Raw genomic sequence first — 20,957 nt, forward strand, 5'->3', positions numbered from 1 at the left:
TGTTCCGCACTTGTGATTCTGCTGTGCCTAGGTGATCTGCCAGAACATGCACATCTTGTCTCAGCAACCCAACATCCACAGTGACTGCATCGATTTATTGTTTTAGTGACGTCTTCAGTGCTGCGTTGGCTGCAAGTATATCACACTCCCCCTGCTGGCTCACCGACGATGAGGCAATTGCATCTGCCATGGGTGTGAGCTTCTGAGTTGCGTTCCCTCCTTTGTTGCGTACAAAGGCCTCCATGACTGTCTGTTTGGTTCTACCCCTGTGGTGCTTGTCTGGAATTTGCAACTGGAATGTGAGCTGCTGCTGAGGGTATGCACCTTCAAGCAATGCCAATCCTGCCCTCCGTGGGCTCAATATACCTATCAGAGTTGTGTATGTCTAGTCCCAGAAGTGGCCTAGGGGTCAGCTGGGATGGCGCCTCACCAGTTTCCGTACCTGGCGGTCAGTCACGGTATTCCTCTCTGCTATATCTGCTACCTGACCAAATATTGGTTCATGCACCCTTAAGGACACGCTGACATGATATATCTCTCAGTCATCAGATGCTGCTTAAGTCGCTCATTTCATCCTTCTGTGAATCCCTATTAAGGAGCAGCTCGTGCCTGCACCCTGCTCCCACTCCTAACACCAAAACCCAAAGTTCCTACCAGGATTCAAGGGGCAACCCCAGATTTCAGCTCCTGCCGCCGATCAACTCCCTCTATTCAAAATCCGTGCAAGTCTACATGCCTCCTGCTGCGTGCTCTACTGCGTGGGCGCAGCTCGCTTTTTTGCCTGCAATAATCAAGCAACCAGTGCCACACAATCACTGTGGGCCACAAGCGTGTTTTTGCCGCAAGGCAAGCCAACCAGCAGTGCTCAGATGGACACTCCAAGCCTCCAGTCAGTAGAATCCAGGGTGCAGCATCCAATTAAAACTCCCAAGCTGCTGGCAACATCAGTAGGCACAGTGCCAGGAGATGATCCCCCGGGCCCGGTGTGCCACTGAGTGCCGGTGCGAACCCCTGAGCGCTGCTCCTAGCAACGTGGAACAGGCACACAATGAAGTCTCTGAAAGTTGCAAAATATGCCTCTGTGTCATTATGAAGCCAAAAAGGCTATGTGGCCTGAGAATGCTGACGACTCCCAGCAGAGGCCAGAAGCGGCTCACATGGTGGTACAAAGAGTTAATAGTGAACCACTTTACCTTGTGTGGTTTGCTTCCCCATCAACTGCCCGCCTGCACCGGGTACAGCACAGGCTCTCCTGGATGGGGCTCCACCACATCCCTCCACCTGTGGGCGGTATCCGCTGATTCCCAGCCACTGCTCCTGGCGCCCTCTGCAATCCAGGACTCCAGCTCGGCAGACTCTGCTTTCAACCGCCCTATCCCCGACTAGGGACTTGACACCTGCCGGCTGTCCTGTGCCTCCCCTCAGCAGTCTGAGACACCGATCTGGAGTGCTCTAGATGCTGAGATACATCAGGACCTCAGACAGCACTCTGTGAGGCCGCTGGTTCTATCTTGGTTGCCGCACCTCAGGCTTTTCAGCTTGCGGCGCTTTGATTCCTGCAAGGATCTCATAGCAGAACCACCACAGTCCCATTAGTCATGCACTCCGGTCACCGCACGTGCAATTAATGGCAACATTGGGGCAATATTGACTGTTTTCTTTAAGGATCATGCTGGAGCTCCGAGACCTGACGTCCTCACTGCATGGCTACTATCCATGCCTCCCAAGAGGCAGGGCCACTTTATTAACACGCTGCTAGGGAGATTGGGAGGGTGGTCTGAAGGACAGGTGGTGGCAGGGGGCGATTTTAATTGCATAATGGATCCACTGCTGGATAAGACAATGCGCTAATGATAATAGGAACCGGCAGGCCCTGGGGCATTTCTTAGGGATCAGGGGTTAATAGAAACCTGGAGGTTCTTTCGACCAAATGAGAGGCACTACATACATTTTTCAGCAGTGCAAAGGGGTTTCTCTTGGATTGATATGATCCTGGTATCACCGACACTAATACCTTAAGTTCTTGCAATAGAAATAGGTGTGCGATACCTCACTGACCACGCTCCCGTCATACTTCGGATCGAGGGGAATAGACCTTTGGCTGGGGAACGTGAGCAATGGAGGCTGTATGAGTTGATACTGAAGGACATAGCACTTAGGGCCCATATGGAAACTGTTATCTGCAACTACTGCCAAGAGAAGGGCACAGGGAAGTGGTTTGGAGGGTGGTCTGGTATGCAGGTAAAGCAGTAATCAGAGGTGAATTTATAGCACAGACCTTTTTGCGGGTTAGGGAATTGCAGCGTCTCACTCAGGAGCGGGTGGTGAAGGAGGCTGAAACAGCCCACAAGAATAAAACTTCATTGAAAACGCCAAGGGCCCTGAGGAAAGTCAGGGCACAATTAGAAGTCACTTATCGGATCGCTTGGCACAATTGCTTATACAGACTAAACAGCTGTTTTACCTGAAATGGGGGAAGGCTAACTGCTTTCTGGTTGCTAAGCTGAGGAAACAGAGGGCTAGGAACTTTATAACACAATTGCAGGATGGGGATCTAAAATGTTCTGAAGCAGACAAAGTGGGAATAATGGAGGCTTTGCACGCTTGTTTACTGGAAGGGGAGGGGCGAGGGGCTGTAGCAGGACTTCTTGAGGAACATAGGCTTGTCCCAGATATCAGAGGATGATAGAATACTCCTGGAGGTTCTGATCACAATGGAAGATGTGGGTATAGCAATAGGATCTCTGCCGTGTAATAAGGTGCCAAGCCCGGATGGCTTTGGAAATGGCTATTACAGAACATTTCAAAATTGGTTAATACAACCCCTGACTAAACTGCTCAATAGGATCAGGGAGAGGGGGTAATATCGCAAGATATGGGTCTCGCTGTGACCTCATTGATATTTAAACCGGGAAAGACCCCACTGATTGTGCCCGTTATTGCCTGATATGCCTGCTCAATGGGGATGCCAAAATAAATGCTAAAATCCTGACTGTAAAACTAATGGGGGTACTACCAAAGACAATTCATCTGGACCAGGCAGGGTTTATTTTAGAGAGGCACACATAGGATAATATTACAGGGGCAATTAATGTGATTAATTGGGGGAAGAAATCGGGGCAAAGATTTTCTATAGCGGCCCTAGATTCCACGCTGGCATTTGATAGTTTAGATTGGGGCTTTCTTAGACAGACCTTAGAGGCATTTGGGTGTGGACCGCAGATGGCTCATTTTCAAATCCCCTCAGCGAAACTGGTGCTCAACAGGAAACGCTGTTCCCTAATCAAGATTAGACGGGGGGCACGACAGGGACGCCCCCTGTCCCTGTTAATATTTGTAATGGCTATGAGCCTTTGGCTGCCGTAATTAGAAATGACCGAGAAGTACTAGGGCTGGTTAGCAACAATGAATCACACAAAATTGCATTAGATGCGGACAATGCGTTGTTGTTCCTGTGGAACACAGCTAGATCTTTGCCAAGGGTGATGTCCGTGTTACAGGACTTTACAGATGCCTCAGGGTTTTTGATCAATTATTCTAAATTGTAAGCCCTTAACGTAACAGAGGAACTGGTGGAGACAGAGGGGTGAAGTAAAAGGTTCCCCCTCCTTTGGCAATCAGAGGAAATAGACTATCTGGGGATCACGCTGACTAGGGAATATGCTGACATTTGCAGAAGAAATTGATTGAGGATCTTAAAATATGGGACTTACATGAGCTATCATGGTTCTCTCAGATAACAGCAGTGACAATGTCTTATTACTGTACGTGGTAAGCTCTTGCACAATCAAGATTCTGACCCACATGGTCAAGAATTTGCAGGAGATCCTTTCCTTAATATGGAATGGAAAGAAGCCTAGGTTTCCCAGGAAGGTTCTCTTTAGAGCTCCGTATAGAGCTCTGTTGATAGGCTGTGGGGGTACCCGAAATTGCAGGGTACATTGCGCGGCTCAGGTTGCTCCAATGGTGAACTGGTTCACACCGGAGGGGATGAAGGGAGGGTACAAAATTGAACAGGGGGCTAAATCCATTCCACTGGGCTCTATTGTTCTTGGGAACAGCGGCTCGTGGGGCCTGTGGTCCCCTTTTAGAAGTAACTAAATGCTCCCTAGGATACTGGAATCAGGCGCTACGTTGGATGGGATGAGTCCAGTTCTTGGCCCTTATACCCCAATGGGATATACTGCAGAGTTTACCCCGTGATGGAGTAACAATTTTAGGGAGAGTTGGGGTGGATGATCAGCATTGATGGTAGCAGACTTCTATCAGAAGGGTGTTCCCCTGTTGTTCGAGGATTGCAAAATTAAGTTTCAGTTGGGGGAACAGGAGAGATTCCGGTATGCCCAAATAAGGCATTGGATCTTGCAGGTTGCAGTCCAGGTGACTGGTGCAAGAGCACCGCTGGGTCTAGAAATGACGATGTGAGAGGGAGTTTCACGGAAGGGCATCTTGTGGTTATACCAGCTGCTGGACAGGGCATTGCTGGAGGAGAATCCTCCATATATGACTAGATGGGAAAGACATGTGAGCATAACTCGCTCAGAAGAAGATTGGGGTCAAATCTGGGGAAGGGTCCATAAGGCTTCGAAGTGTATGGCCATTAAAGAATCTACCTATAAAGTATGCTTCAGAAGGTATATGACACTGCAATAGACTCCGCAGGACAAGGCCACGGTGTTGTGCGACACAGGTATGCAGGTGACGCTGCCCGACAACACATAGCATGCAACGTAACTTCCACGCTCCCCAGCCTTTAAGAACCGATGATCAAACCCTCTGCGGCAAAGCCATTGCAGGACATGGCTGCGGTGTTGTGTGACCCAGGTACCGCAGGAGACACTGCCCGATGACACGTAGCATGCAACGCTGCTTCCACGCTCCCCAGCCTTTAAGAAGCTAGGATCGGACCCTCTGCGGCAAAGGAGGACAAGACCGCAGTGTTGTGTGATGCAGGTGTTTGGCGGTGTAGGGGTAGTGGAGTAGATTGTGAGCGCGGATGAAATCTTCTTCCATCGACGTTTGTAAGGTAAGAATGTATGGGGAGGGAGAGAAGCACTGCTGTGATCCACGCAACTCCCCGACCTTGTGCGTCTGTCCACATCTGACCATCTCCACGTGCGCTTCCCCCCCCAACTCAGGTTCCGCTTTGCCCGGACTTGCGCATCCTTCCCCTATCTGCCCGTCTCCTTGTGCGCTTTCCCCACGCTCCTTGGGTTCTTTCTCCCTTCTCTTCCTTCCCTCTACAGGTCCCCCAAGCTGTGACTATTTATTGTACATTGCTGCATTGTTTGCCTTTCTCTTCTTACTCCTCTAGGTCCCCCAGGGTTACGAGTGTTCTCCGTATGTTGTACTGTATTTCCATTCCCCTCTCACTCTCTTGTTCCCCCCCTAGTGGTCTCTATTGTATTATCGCACATTATTTCACTGTCTCCTTCTCTTTATGCCCACCCCTAACTGCAAATATTATTGTTACGGTAGTCTGTGCTCACTGTACCTGTGCTCCTCTTGTGCCTTCCTTCTTTGTGTGCCCCTAGTGTGAGAACCCCCCACAACCCATCTCCTGTTCGGGCTGCCTCCTCCTCTTTGCTCTGCGCCTCACACCCCTCCATGGTGCTCTCATTCTCCCCTATCTTCTCTAACTGCTATTCTATCTCCTATCCCTCTCACTACATCTGGTAGGGAGAAGCTCAAAAGGGACATCCTGCTCTCCAACCCAGGCCTCCTTATCCCTGATACCTACACCAGTGCTTCCTCCAGACAGACCCTCACCAAAATCATCTTTGTTGTTCCCTCTCCAGGCCTATGGACCCCACATTTGGTCTCTGTTCTCTCTCCTTTTGCCTCCTCTCCCAGTAATGGTGGCACTCGGTGGAAGGTCCTCCTGGCCCTCTTCCACTACTCCAAGACCATTATTAATGTCTATCTGAATGGCACCGTCTTGGTCCAGGGCCCTCAGCCCAATCTCCTCTTTTACGATAGACGCTTCCCACTTCTTATCAACTTCCTTCTTTCTCCTGTTACTCCTTCCTACAACTCTCTGGCTCCTCTGCCACCTTCTTCTATCGCCACCTCTCTGGCACCCTCCTCAGCTTCTCTGGTGACTCTGTCTCCTCCTTGCTCCGCCACCTCTCTGTCACCCTCTTCTTCCTCTCTAACTACTCTGCCATCTCCTTCTTCCTCCTCTGCCCACTCTCGGGCACCTCTAACACCTCCACAGGGTGTACCTCATGCCTGTACCCCTCCATGGAAGTCTTTTAAATGTGGCAGTTTGCTCTACATCGCTACTGTTAACACTCACTCTGCTGTCAAACACTCCTCTGACATCTGCCGTCTCCTCGAAGAACTTGATCTGGATGTCCTCGGTCTCACAGAGACATGGTTCGTGCCCAGCTCTTTCATGAGTTTTGACACTCTCCTTCCTGATGGCTGCAAGATCCTCTCCGAATCCAGAACCAACTTCCTCTCCGAGTGGGCTGACCTCTCCTCATCCCTAATTGCCTCTACCTCTCAACTTCTCCTCCTTGGAGACCTCGACATCCACTTGGATGCTTCTAGCCCTCCTCTGAGCTCTTTCACAATCTCTGTGACTCTCTCTTTCTCTATTCTCCCTTTGGCCCAACACACTGTACCAGGCACGTCCTGGATGTTTTTATCTCATCAGAGATCCCCCTCTCCAACCCTCTCATCACTCCTCTCTTTTGTACTGACGACTTTCTTCTCTCCTCTAAACTGTCGCCCTCTGTCCCCAAGGTAAAGCCGAACCCAGCACTGCCCCCCACCTTATAGGTCATCCGGCCCATGAAGCGTGTGTCAGCGGACGCTTTCACCGCTAATTTCTCTCCTCCTACTCCTGAGGATGACTCACACTCTGACACAGTCCTCCCCAAACTGAATATCTCCATCTCTAACACTCTTAATGTTCTTGCCCCTGTCATGACAATCTGTCTGAATCCCACATCCAAGTGCAACTCTTGGTATGATTCCGACGTCGCCACCCTTAAACGCAAGTGTAGTGGAAGGCATCAGGCTCATCCTCCGACAAACTAGCCTGCCGCCTGCTCCAAAGTCAATATAGACTCTATGTTCTGTCCAAGAAGAGAGGGTACATCCAAGCCTGCGTCTCTTTGGCCTCAAACAACCCGGCAGAACTTTTCAAAATCTGCAAGGAACTGGCCAATCCTGCTGCATTTTCCACCTCTCCTGTTCCCTCCCAGGCCCTTTGCACGGCACTGGCTTCTCAGTTCATCACTAAAACTCAGGCCATTCTGTCCACTCTCTCCTCTTCCTCTCATTTCTATCTCTGCATGTGGTGTTCCCCAGGGTTCTAACCTCTCACCCTGGCTCTTCAACCATTACTTGGCACATCTGGCCCACCTCCTCTCTACCTTCTGTTCTAACTTTCAGTGTTATGCGGATGAGACTAAGCTCTCCTTCATGCTCCCCTCAGCCTCCTCTGCTCTCTTGTTGCGCCTAGAAACACTTGTGTATAAGCGCGTTATAAATGATTTATCATATCATATAATTCATAGAATGAACAACAGGTTCTCACCCCTGTGCTGGAGGAAATGCAGGGAGGTGAATGATTTGGGGCATATGTGGTGGTTCTGTCCGAAGGCCCAGATCTCCTGGAAAGAGATCCTAGGACACATTTGGGATGTAGTGGGAGTTCGCATAGTGGGAGTGCAGCTGCCTGATACCACAAAGGTGTTAATATTGGGAGTGGTGACGGAAGATATAAATGCTTCAGGAGGAGCCACTAACTCACTTGTTGACCGCAGCAAAAATGACCCTCGGGAGGGGTTGGGAAATGAAGGAAGACCTTGTGGTCGCCTTTTGGTGGGTCAAAGTCTGGTGGATGATGGGGATGGAGAAAGTGTGCGCCCTGGTGAACGGATCGTATCAGAAGTTTCGAAAGGTGTGGTTGACCTTTTATGAACATGTTTAAAGCTAGGGAACATCATTTCCATAAACCAGGTTTGCTGAAAGCTTTTTGAGGATTGAGAATAAGGGACTTGTTGGGGAGAAATGGTGTGGGAATGAAGCAGTATATCTGCTTTGGACTAAGGTTATGCCACAGTTGTTAAAGGATGCTAACGCAGTTAGGGTTGGGATTGGGGTTAATGATTTAAATCTGTCATTGTTTCTGAATCGTTGTGCGGAAATGCGGACAAACTGGAAATGTAATCGCTAAAAGGCTTGTATATGTAAAGTAAATGTGTATAATGCCTTGGAGACAATGCACAAATAAACCATAACAAAAATAATCATTGGTTCACCAAAGGGGACTGGACTTGGGAAATAGCTACACCTTTCGACTTGTTATGCTGCCCTCTTGCATTACGAGTCATCTGCCAGCAATGGTTGTCTAAAACGGATTGAATTGTGAACATATTAAAAATATTTGAATTCCAACTAATGATGACATGTTCCCAGCTCATCTGGTTCCCCTTGACCAACCGTGCCTTGTTCAGCTGTGCATGCTTGATTTTGAGTACTTAATGTCTAGTATGTGTTTATTGATGTTCAGAACACTTTATGCATGCAAAACCGGTTAACTGACAAGACTAACACATAATAGATGAGCTTTGTTGATGCCGAATTTGATTCTGGGAAAAAACATTTCTAATACCCCTTATGATTTATTTTCAACTAGCGAAAGTACCCGTTCTCTGAACTGTTTCTGTAGACAAACATGATAACACTCACATCAATTGTTGAAAATCAATTATCATGTGGGTCACTGTTCTGATTCGCTTATCGCTTGATGTGCTTTGCACCCTGAAGTAAACTGCACTGGGAATGGGTGCGTGTGGCTGGTTGACATACCCCGGAGCAGACGTTGGGAGAGGCACGAATTGGTGTGCTGCTGCATACTGGGACCTTCTCTACTCTCTCCCCACCTGTTGCCTCACCCTGCCTGGTGCAGTTTGTTGCAGTGCAAATATCTTGGAAACCATGCATCTTAGGGCCTTGAAATGTGGTGAGTTTTGTTCCTCGTGTCGGGCCCGGTCCTTCTACGACCACATTGATGTTTCACCGATTTCAGGCAACCTTGTCATTTGTGAAGGTGCTGAAATCCTTGGAAAGGGGTGGGGTGTCCATATGTCATGTAACCAGTAATGTCCGGAGGGTTCTAACAGTTAACTATGCAAAATGTGGTGCAGATTTGTGAAACGGTAGGTGGAAATGTATAAGGAACAACGATTCGCCAAGCCACAAACCCACACATTTGGACTTTTATTAATATAGATATTCATCTTCACATATATTTTTTTTTATTTTTTTTTATTTGATTTAATCTAAAAGATTTTTACAAAAAAGAAGAAGTGCATTGCTTGTACCAATCAAAACAACGCTATTTGTCTACTCAAGTCTTTTAATCATACTATAGGAAGAGAAAGAGTCACAGGCTGTCTGTTGGCGAAGCGGCTGAAAGAGTGTCCTGTACATTGTATTCTAGGATCTTAAAAGCCGCTAGTTGCCATGAGGTTCTGTCTCCTGCTATCAGTTTAGCCCAACACACGTCTGGATCACTGAGTTCGAACTCTGAAAATAGTCCCTTCAAGTGCACGGTTCTTATTTGGCGTGTGCTAGGGCATGACAGGAGTAGGTGTCGGATTGATTCTATTTCTGGTGACCCCTTGCAAAAGCGACAATCCTTAGACAACGACTCTCCTCTGATCGCCAAGACTTTGTTAGTTGGTAGACGATTCAACCTTGCTCTCATTAACAAGTCGCGCGCCTGCCTTCATGGGAATTTTTTGACGTATTGTTGCAGTTCGTTGTACTTCCTGATGTTCAACGGCAAATGACGTGTCAATTTGTTTTGTGCTGCTGCTGCTTGAGTTTGTATCCAGTCAAGCTCCTTTAATCTTGTTTGAATTTTAGTTGGATTTCTTACTAAAGTCTCTTCGTCACATTCTGTGGTGGCCAGTACCTCTTGGTTTTGTTTGAACCAAGCCGAGAGCGTCTTATTTTTAGCGCTCCTGCTTTCTTTGAGAATTAGGTGCAGTGCTGTTGAGTCATCAGACATTATGCACTTGCGGTATAACATCAGAGTATTAATTCTCACTAAGCCTCCCAGTGATAATAAACTTAGTTCCTGTCTTATTATCGTCACAGATGTAGAATTAGGGAGGCCTAACGTTGATCTCCAGAAAGTCGCTTCCAATTTTGGCCATGCAGTCGACGGTACGTTTGTCAATGCATCTGCTCCATACATAAGGGAGGGGTTCCCATATACAGCTCTTTAATCCAGTCCAAGATCGAGAACGGGCAACCCCAGGTCTCCAGTTTTGACCATAACATCGGGCGTTCCACTTTGTCAAATGCCTGGGTCAAGTCGATTAAACAAATAAACAATCGAGGACCTCCTTCTAACAATCTGCTTTTCAAAAGCGCTTAACGCCAAAATGTTAACCGACGTTCCCATGCCTTTTTTGAAGCCAGTTTGTAGGTGGTCCCTGCATGGTGCCTGTTTAGCCCATTCGTTAAATCTCTACAGTAAAAGTGACCCAAATAACTTCCCGATGCAGTCGAGTAAGGCGATTGGCCTGTAGTTCTTCGGGTCTTCTTTGTTTCCCTTCTTGTATATAGGGACTGCAATTGCTGTTTTCCAGGATGGTGGAATAGATCTCAACGTTACACATCTCTGGAAGATTTTGCTATGGAGCTTTGCCCATTCTGTAGTGAACAGTTTAAGGTCCACGTTTGTGATAGCGTCCGGACCAGGGGCCCGTGAGTTTTTCAGTTTCTTTATTTGATCGGTGATGTCGTCGATGTTACCGATATTGACCCACTTCGAGGATTCCTGCCTAGTCCTCTTGCTTATTGTTGTTACTGATGTTTTAAATAAAGTCTCGAAAAAGTTCGACCACATGGATGCGCCGTTGTTTGATATGAAGGCCGGCTCACCTGTGGAGGTGGCTGATTTTAACAACTGCCAAAACTCTCTAGTGTTGTTGAGGGACATAGCTTTTAGAATATTCTCTGCGTCTTGTTGATAGAGTATACATCGGTGATTTTTTATCCACACTTTGTATTGGCGATTTGCTTCTGTGGCCTTCTCAATCGCTGATTGAGTCCCCTTCAATTTAGCTTGTCGTTTTAGTCGGCGCATTTCTTTTCTCCTTGTCACCAAATTTTTATCATAAACGTGGTTGGTGTTCCGTTGTGAACTTCTTGTTCCAGTCTGATGTTTATAAATTTCTAACAAGGCCAAATAATCAGTTTGTTCAGTAGCTGCCCCGTATGACTGTGATTGATACTTTGCTTGGATCTCGCATATCGCTGCAGCTGAAATTTTCAGTCTTGTTCTTTGGTTATTCACACTCAGCTGTGACTGTGCATATGTTATTTTGGTCTGTTTCGTCAGCCACATTGTAGCTAGCAGATTATGGCCACTAGCTGATGTCTTTTTTACTTCAAACGATGCTGTTACAGATAAAAGTGCTGTAGTCACAAAAATGTTATCTATCGTGGCACTGATTGTGTCTCTGGACCACGTTGCTACATGTTCTGAGTCTGGGTATACTGTGTTTAGATTGTGGAAATCGCACAAGGACATTAGTTTTAACCACTCCCTTCCTCTTTGAGCTGCGCGCCCATTCGTGTTCTGATGTTTATTTGACGTTGGACAGGTGCCATTAATGTTGCCACAAATCAAGAGGTATGGGGTCAAGTACTCCGTCCGAGCAACGTCAATTGCCTGTTCTATCATGTCCAAGTACTCTGTATCGCTTAACGCCGCCAGGTTCCAATAGGTGTTTATAATGATAACCGGTAAAGTAGTTACTTTTTGATCGTTCTCAAAGGACCAGGTTACTTTGGTCATCAGGATAGAAGAGTTCTTTAGTATTGTCGCTTCTAGAGTGATGCCACTTCCTTGGCGACACGCAGTTAATATTCCATAGGACGGTCTTCCCAGTTTGCCTTTCTTAGCCTGCGCTAGGGTTATTTCGTATCCCTCCAAGATTGGGGCCTCTCTGAGCCAAGTTTCTTGTAAGCAGAGGATATCGTAGTCCGCAAGCGCGATGACCCTTTTTCTCGTCAAGTGGGAGTGACCCCTAGTGTTCCAAGAGACCAACCGAATAATTGATTTTACCGTTGCCGTTGTCAAACTTGTTTTAAGGGTGTGCTCATTGGACCGGGGTTGCTATCTTTTTGTCTCCCTCGACAGGACTTTAGGTAACCAGGACCAAATTCCCTGCTTCGTCGTTTTTACTGTGGCCGCACTTGATTTTTCTACCACTGTGTTTTTCATGGAGGTTTTTGTTTTCGTGGAATTTCGGCCTTCTTGGTGTAATGTTGGCGACTGCTTTCTGACCGAACTTCTGCTTGTCCATCTGTGTCTACTTGTAACTTCTCTGTGTTTTTTATTTGTCTCTCTATGGCCCCGCAGTTTTTCCTCTTGCTCCACCTGTGTCCACCCCCTTTTTGAGCCTCCTTTCTCGTGGGATAAGTCCCGTGTTCTTTTCATTGATAGTCTAGACTCTTGGGGCACTTCAGATCCTTCTCTTGTTGGCCCCGCGATGTAAGGGTCCGTCTTTTTTTGCCCGATGCTCTTGTAGACTCAGTGATGTCATACCCCAATTTCAACAGGGCCCTTGTTTCTTCTTTTAGTGACTCGTACACTGCTTCAGACGCAATGTACAAGTGCGCTATTGGTTTATTATGTCGATGACTCGGGTCTACAATGAGAAACTCTTCTGTCCTAATTCTCCTTAGGTGCGGGACGTAACCCAGAAGTTCCAAAACTGCCCTACGATTTAGAATTACGTCATCATTGTTACCAGGGATCTGTTCCAGTTTTAAGATCCATTTCCTTTTATCGACGAGTTTCATCTTCTTGTGGTATTGCTCTGTTCTCGTAACAAAATGCACTTTTCTGTATGTTCCTGAGTTCTCCTCTGGTCGAAAAGTTGATCTTAATGGGTCGTTCCTTATGTCTCTTTTTTCTTCCTTCTTAGATGTTATTTTGGTCTCCTCGTCTCGCTTTGTCTTTTTTGTCCCTTTCTTACGTCGATCATCTGGGGTAAGAGGATTCTGGTCCTTTTCGACTTCAACTTTCTTGCTTGAATGGTATCCTCTTGGTAAACTTTTTTCTTTGGGAAGCGTCGTATTCAATGCGCTTGAGGCCGGACTGTTGTTCACACTAAGGTGTTGGCTCAGATTCATCATGTTTTCATCTTCCAGAAAATCCTCTATCGTTTTAGGCGATCCACCCCGACTTGGGCTAATAGGTCTTTCTTTTGTAATATTCGTGCGTTGATCCTCATGGTCCTCGATCTCATCCACTGTCTGTCGATTTATTGGTTGTCTCTTCGGCATTCTCCCTTCTTTTGGGTCTTGTTTTTGGATCTTGCCATTGTCCCTCAGGTCGATTGTCAATGTTGTTAATTTGTTTTTGTCTCCCGATGGTGTATCTCCTGCTGGGTGCTTATTCAGGTCTTTCCTGTCCTTTTCACTCTCTTGGTGGACCGTATTATTTATCCTCCGTTCCTTGAAAAGTTGGTCTAAAGTTTTTTGTACTTGATATTTTGTTCGTGGTTGTTCCGTTCACTGTCTCATTCGTTGGCACTTTTGTCAGGTCAATTGTAACTTCTGTTTGGGTACTGACGGATTTGCTACCTCCCATTGGATAGGACCCAACAGGCTTTGTAGTAAAGTCCAAAGTACTGCAATTTTCAGTTGATGTAAAGTTTGTTACTTTTTTCTCTTTTGCCATAATGAATGCCTCCAACAAGATCAGTTTGCTATTCATCATAGCCTATATTGAGGTATGGTCTTTGAGGCTTTCACTGATTGATTCATAGAGTTTCATCAATGGCGATAGGGCTATCGTGATCGATGACATTATCAAAAAGATGTCTGCTTTCTTAGCCGATGTCTCTGATGCTGTTAAACCTAAGGACGCTTCTGGTCGCCAATCGCTTGATGTGGCCTTCTGCCCTGAGTTTTTTGTGAGACCATGGGTAGGGTGCCCCCTCAGACAATCCAGTGAGGCTCTCCGATTGCGTGAATCACTCGGGGTTAACATCAGAATCTTATTCCTAGAGCTTTCGAATGTACCACGTCCCGAAGTTCTCTGGTTGGTTATTTCGATTATGCTCAGTTTCTCATTGCCGTTCACCACCTTTGCTACTACTACTCCTCTTCCATGTTTGGCTTTTGGAGCTGTGGATTGCTATGTGTGTTGGGGCTTCTCTCCTGGCTCGATTCAATATCTTCCGAGGAAATACTCGGAATTTCCTCTTGCAACGTGGCCTTGTTAATATTTGCTCTTCTCCTTTTAGACCCACTTTCTGTGGCCTCTTTAGGCTCTTCGGGAGGTTCTTTAGTCAACTTGGGACTTGCCTGCTGTTCACTGATCTGCGGATCCTTCGCCATTATTTGGAGCCTGGGTACTTCTCCCGACTTAGTGGTCAGCTCTGGCTCCTGAGGTGCTTCTCCTGCTTTTATTGAGTCCCTGTGTGGTAAGGCTTGAGCTTCCTCAGTTCGTCTACATTTGACTTGTGGCCAGCATTCTTGAAGTGCCTGCAGGATTTCCTCATCTGAAAGTTCCACTCTGTTTCTACTCGAACTTTTAGAGCTTAACTGGAAGTAGTTCTTTAGGTTGTGCCCCCCTGTTGTTTTTATAGACACTCCCATTTTTAGGGGTTTCGTCACGAGTAGTGTCGTCTTTCTCTCTGCTTTTTTTTTGCCGTTCTTAGCTTAAATTGTTTGTTTTTTCCTTTCCCTTGCTTCCTCTCACAATTCACCTCTGGCTGTGTTTCACTATGATTTCTTTTTCTCTTGTGATTTTTTTCTATCGTTTTGTTTGGATCTAAGGCTTGTTCTGTGTTTTCGTCTGGGTTTTCTGTGATGTCATCTTCCAAAAGTTCTGAATTTAACTGCGGTGGCACGTGAATCTGAGCTTTTATTATATGGGTGTTCATGCTACCTGCTTCATTATTGTGCAGCGTCCCGACCTCATTGGCCATCCCCTCCGTGACCTTCCCCTGTTGTTGCCCCACACCCTGCACCGTGTCCTTGCCGCTTTCTCTCCCCTCCACCCGGACCTCTTTCTGTCCTTCCAGCTCTCCACATCGGCCAAGTCCTGCAGTGGGGGATACGTCTGATGGAGACCCGTTACTAGGCAGTAAAACTAGTATTTTATCTTGAGTACTTACTCGCCGCTCTTCTACACCGCCTCCCGATGGTTGTGAAGGCTCCGGCGAAGGCTCAAGCAGCCTTAGAGCTGCTCCAGCGTTGTCGTTATCGGCTGTTTGACTTCTCTGCGGCTCGTCCGGTGTACTTGGCATTGCACTTGTGGACGCCGGTCTACCCATTCGTAAGGCTGGCTTCTTCTCCATGTTTTTTTGTTTGTCCCGTGGACTTGGGAGCTACAAGTTGCACACCCTCCGTGCCCCCACGCTGCCTCGAGCTCCTCAGGCAGCGGCTCTCTTCCTCTTCTGGCGATGGACTCTGAGGTGAATTGGTCGACTCTTGCCGTCCTGGCCATCCTGCCCGACATGACTGCAGGACTGCTCACACTCGGCTCGCACTCCGCTCCGCGTTCGGCTCTGCGGGCTAGCCGATAGTGCGTAGCGACTCCTCCTCCTTTCCCGCAGCAAACACCGTGGACAGACTCAGCAGGGCTCTGCAGGACTGCTCACACTCAGCTCGCACTCCGCTCCGCGTTCCGCTCTGCGGCTAGCCGATAGTGCGTAGAGACTCCTCCTCCTTTCCCGCAGCAAACACCGTGTACAGACTCAGCAGGGCTCTGCAGGACTGCTCACACTCGGCTCGCACTCCGCTCCCGCTTCACATATATTGTGTTGGGCACTAATTTAATGAACACAACTAGAAAGGTATGCAATTAATGTTCATAATATGCAATGTCAAAAATGACTTAGTGGTTACATAAGTGTAAACAATAGATCTAACTGATTACATCTTTGAAATCACTTTCTTAGCTTAGGCTTTCATCATTCTATGTGTAAATATAAAATGAAATTGGTGTAAAACCACATACTGAAATAGTTCTCTTCATTTATATTCATTGACAGATTTGAGAGACTTTGGCAAGAAGAACTGCTAAATTGTGGACCAGAGAAAGCCTCCCTGGGACATGTGATGTGGCGCTTTTGTCGAACCAGATCTTTAGTTGCATTTGCTTCTATAATCGTCACCATGCTGGCCACATTTATTGGACCTGTAAGTATTTTTATTCTTCATCCTGTTTTGTGTGAATCTATTAATTATTGTTGCCAGTTCACATCTAGACAAAAAGATGGATTATAAGAGCAACAGTCCATTGTTTTGCTTGCAGAGATGAGGGATTTTTAGTCTGGGGATTATATCCAGAAACATCCATCTACTGTTTCTCCTCTTGTAGGGAACTGTGAACTAAAATGTAATTGCAGATACCCATCCGTGGTCACCATCCAGAAACAACCTTGGCCTTGGCTTTTCACAAAAGAGGGGCTTTCACATTTCTGGCAAATCCTTCCACCGTGGTTTTAATGGCGGACACCAATTTCACTTCCACAAACAAATTAAACATTTTGTAATGTTCATCTATGTTGAATGATAGGTAATTTCGTTGTAAGTGTGTGTGGTATAAATGACAATACAGTTTATGCCATTTCATAATTGTTTACATCCTGTCGAGTAGAGAATGCAGCATTATCTTCCAAATCATAGAGAAACCAATGAGCTGATAAATCTCCAACAGTGCACATTCTCTGCCACATGTATGCACGCACTGATTTCCATACTGTACTTGATATGGACATTTGGACACAACCCTTTTTGTCTAGCTGGAAATGTGTCTCAACAAGAAAAAAAATGAGATTAATACCTAATGAAAATTACAGCCTTGATCGGACAGCGCACTTCAGATATCATGCAACACTCGTCAAGATGGCAGCTTTCCAAATGCCATGCACAGAGCTATAGGATAAGAAAACAGCTCCTCTATTTCTAAATGCCAAACTTGCATCCTTGATTGCATTCACAAACACAAGAAACATTTAGTTAACTATCAAGGTATGCACCACAGATTTCTTTTTCTTTTTTTAACCTTTAATTTCAAACTTAGGCAGACATGTTACATTGCACCATATACAAGCGCTTTTGCAAACACAAATAAACACAACAGTCAGTAGTAGCTGTCCATCCTCAGCGACGTAGGTCCATACACATTGAGCATAAACATAAATACACCAAACCACTCACCACCCATAATATCTTATCTCCTCAACCTGCCATGGTGTGTGAGAGGAAGTCCCGGAATGGCCCCCAATTGTCCTTTCTCTACATATAGGCACAACCATTGCAATATGTCCCTCTTCCCTCTCATTAGCGTACGCATATTCCTTAAGCCATTCTGTGCATGTGGATGCTGCTTTGGATTTCCAGTATTCAAATATGCATTTCTTGGCAATGATACAGCTCACATTAAACAATCTACGAGCAAGCACAGAGACCTTACCTATATCACCCAGGAGGTACTAAGAGGAGAGAGCACATGGGCTATTTGCACATATCGTGCAGGACATCCGCCACCTCCTGCCAAAAACTTCCTATAAGCGGGCAGTCCCAGAACATGTGAAAAATGCCCTCTCCAGCTCTCCCACACTTCGGGCATGCATCACTGACATTCTTTGTAAATCTAGAAATATGCTCTGGTGTAAAATGTAACTGGTTCAATATCTTAAATTGTATAAGTCTAAACCTGACATTGAGTGAGACATCCCATGTCAGTAGACACCATCTACTCCATTCATCATCCCCGATCTCAGTGCCCAGATCCCGCTCCCATTTCTTCTGTGGCTTGTTCACTGGTGGCTGTTTAGTCTGACTCAATCTATACAATCTTGACACTAGTCTCCTGGGATCCCCACACCACCGCCTCAATACACACATGAGTGTCTGGCTCCTGTGGGAACGATGGTCATCTATGGCAGACCGCAGCCCGCACCCTGAATTATTGTAATGTCTTAATATGGATGGGTCACAACTTCGCCACAAACTCCTCGAGTGTCACAAACCTCCCACCAGCAAATAAATCCTGTAAAACCATCTGCCGCTCAGCATCCCATGACCTCTGAATGTCAGAGTCATACGCCAGGGAGCCCGGGGCAATTCCTCAGGGAGACTGCTCCATAGTATGGAGCCACTATGCCCTATCTCTTAAATAGCAGAGACCACATATCCACCGTCGTGAGTATGTGGATATGTCATATGTACAAGAATTCATGTGCCGATCACTAAAGATGATTGATCTCAGATCCGTTGGTGCCGCACTGTAGCACTCCAGTGTTCGGTGTACCGCCTCTGGAGCTGGTAAATACCAGTGGCACGCTTATTGTCCTTGCGCAACAATATAATACAATTCAAAGTCGGGTGCCGCCACACCCCCCTGCACATAGGGCTCTGCCAATCTCTCCCAACTCATTCGGGCCACCCCCTCTCCCCAAACAAATTCGATAGCCAAGAATCTAAGTTTAGTAAAAAATAATTGCCCAGGCCAGATCGTGACAGTACTAAAATAATACAATCATTTAGGGACCACCACCATCTTCAGTAAAGATAATCTCCCATAATCTGAGATAGGTAATCTTCCCCACAGCTGCAACTTAATGCCCATGGAATTTAAAGCCACCTTGTGATTGTCTACGTATAGTGCACAGTGCGAACGGGACACAAAGATGCCCAGATATTTAAACCCAGTTGGTACCCACCTAAACCCCAGCAAGTCTCCTGGCTGTGACGTATTATTCGTGAGTGGAAATAACTCACATTTTGCCACATTGATTTTATAACCGGAGTAAGGCATAAATGTATGGACCTCTGTAATCACCATACCCAGATTCTGCTACGGGTCACGAATATACAATAGTGTGTTGTCAGTGTATCATGAAATTACTTGAGGCGGACCTGCTATCTGGATTCCATGTCCATGCCTATCAAAAACTGGATGTCATCCCACTTTCTCTCCCTCAATACCGACAAAACAGAAGTCCTTTTCTTTCCTTCAAACACACTTCCTCCTCCTCTCCCTCATCCACTTCCCCCTTCCAATCTCCCCATCTCTGCTCACGCTCGTAATCTAGGTCTCCACTTTAACTCCTCCCTCTCCTTTTCCCACCATAGTTCTCTCACCTCTCACGCCTGTCGCTACCATCTCTTCAAAAATCGCAAGATCCACTCCTCAATCACCTTTCATGCTTCTAAACTCTTAATCTCCTCCCTCATGTTCTCTCGTATTTTTTACTGCTCTTCCCTTCTTTTTGGTCTACCTACCTCTCATCTTGCCCCCTCAAATCCATCTACCACTCCTCTATCCACACACTTTATCTTCTTGCTCCACGTGACTCAATTTCCTCTTCGCTCTCTTACCTTGGCTGGCTTCCCTTTCATTCTCAACTTAAATTCCAATTCCTCTGTCTTGTATTCACATCTCTCTACGACCTTGCCCCCCTATCTCTCTTCCCTCCTCTCATTCTATACTCCCTCCCGGCCTCTCCGCTCTGCTGAACTCTTCTTTCTTACTGTTCCCCCATCCCCATGTGCCTCGTCACAATTCCGTTCCTTTCAACACTTGGCCCCCCTACATTGGAATTCTCTACCTTTCTCTGTCCTTTCCATTCCCACATACTCCTCCTTCCGCACCTCCCTGAAATCTCTTCTTCTCCATTCCCCCCTTTTCTCCCCTCCTACCTCCCTACTCTCCTACTTCCCTAATCTCCTTCCTACCCATTTCCCTGCCCCCCCTTTCCCTTGCCCCTCCTCCTCCCCTTATCCCTTGCCTCACCTTCCCCTACCTAGGTAAATTGTTCTATATATTGTCTCGCTGGTTTGTTTCATGATTGTTATTATGCTTCATTCATTATTCTTGTATCCTGTTGTTATATTTTAAAGCGCTTTGGATTAAAGCGCTATATAAACCTAATAAAATAAAATAAAGGCCTCTATCGTTAGGTCAAACAGCAAGGGAGACAAGGGGCACCCCCTACCATGTCCTCCTTCCCAACCAAACCTCCTGTGATAACGTACCATTAGTGTGAATCCTAGTGACTGGATTGGCATACAATAGCCACACACAACTGAAAAAATAACCACCGAACTGCAAACGCTGCAACACTGCACACAAGAATTTCCAAGACATTGAATCAAAGGATTTTTCAGCATCCAAGGAAGCCCCAATGTATTGATCCATACCTTCATCCATACATGTATCAGCATTCGCATATAGGTCTGCATAGTATTCACAGAACTCCCTGTTTATTCCCTCGTTTAAGTTTACCCTATCCTCGGCCCGCCCCCTGATTCCGGCTATTGTTACGCTCACCTGACTCCCACGGAGGCGCTGGCCTGGTTCGCGCTGCTGTGACCTCTTCTAAGGTGATGCGCAGGGTTCAGAAGACGGACTGGACCGGGCCCCCAAGTCTGGCTTGCCTGGCTCGCAGAAGTATCCTTCTGTAGGTGAAAGTAGGGGATTAACTGTCTGCGGGGTAATGCAATCGGCCTCCCACTTTCCCCTCTCACCCTCCTCGAAACCCTTCTGTGATTTCTCGTAGCGTCTCACCTTAGGGTCTGGAAGGACGAGCTCTCCATCCTGCTTCTGATGCAGGGGCGCGTTGGTATCCAGTTACTTCACTGGATTTTCGGATTGGTGAGAACCAAACTTGCTTGGCTTCCAGGTAAGTTTTTTGATAAGAGGTTCCCCTTGTGTCCATGCATTAATGTACTAATGCCAGTGTCTTTTTCCCCATAGGGGCCGGGGTACGGAATGCCGGGGAACAGGCACCGACCCGAGATGAGAGGTGAAATCCTTGTAGAAATCAGGTAAGTCTTTAATGAGTGTTTTTTGGTAATGTCTTTTCATTCGCTCATTAACGCTGATGTCTTTTTTTCCCCTTAGGGGCCGGGGTCCGGAAATGCCAGGATGCGGCGCGGGTCCGAAATGA

The 20,957-nt window shown here is 46.7% G+C and overlaps 1 protein-coding gene across 1 annotated transcript in view; it reads left to right on the forward strand.

Annotated features, from left to right (window-relative positions):
- Positions 1-20,957, forward strand: part of LOC138526213 (ATP-binding cassette sub-family C member 5-like) — a 2,857,657-nt gene that overhangs the window by 285,905 nt on the left and 2,550,795 nt on the right. Inside the window, exon 3 of the mRNA XM_069636680.1 lies at positions 16,050-16,197. Coding sequence (XP_069492781.1) covers positions 16,050-16,197 — 148 coding nt within the window. The remainder of the gene's footprint in view (positions 1-16,049; positions 16,198-20,957) is intronic.

The sequence above is a fragment of the Ambystoma mexicanum genome, chromosome 7p (assembly GCF_040938575.1).
Source record: "Ambystoma mexicanum isolate Mex_15411 chromosome 7p, UKY_AmexF1_1, whole genome shotgun sequence".
In the NCBI taxonomy this organism is placed as follows: Eukaryota; Metazoa; Chordata; class Amphibia; order Caudata; family Ambystomatidae; genus Ambystoma; species Ambystoma mexicanum.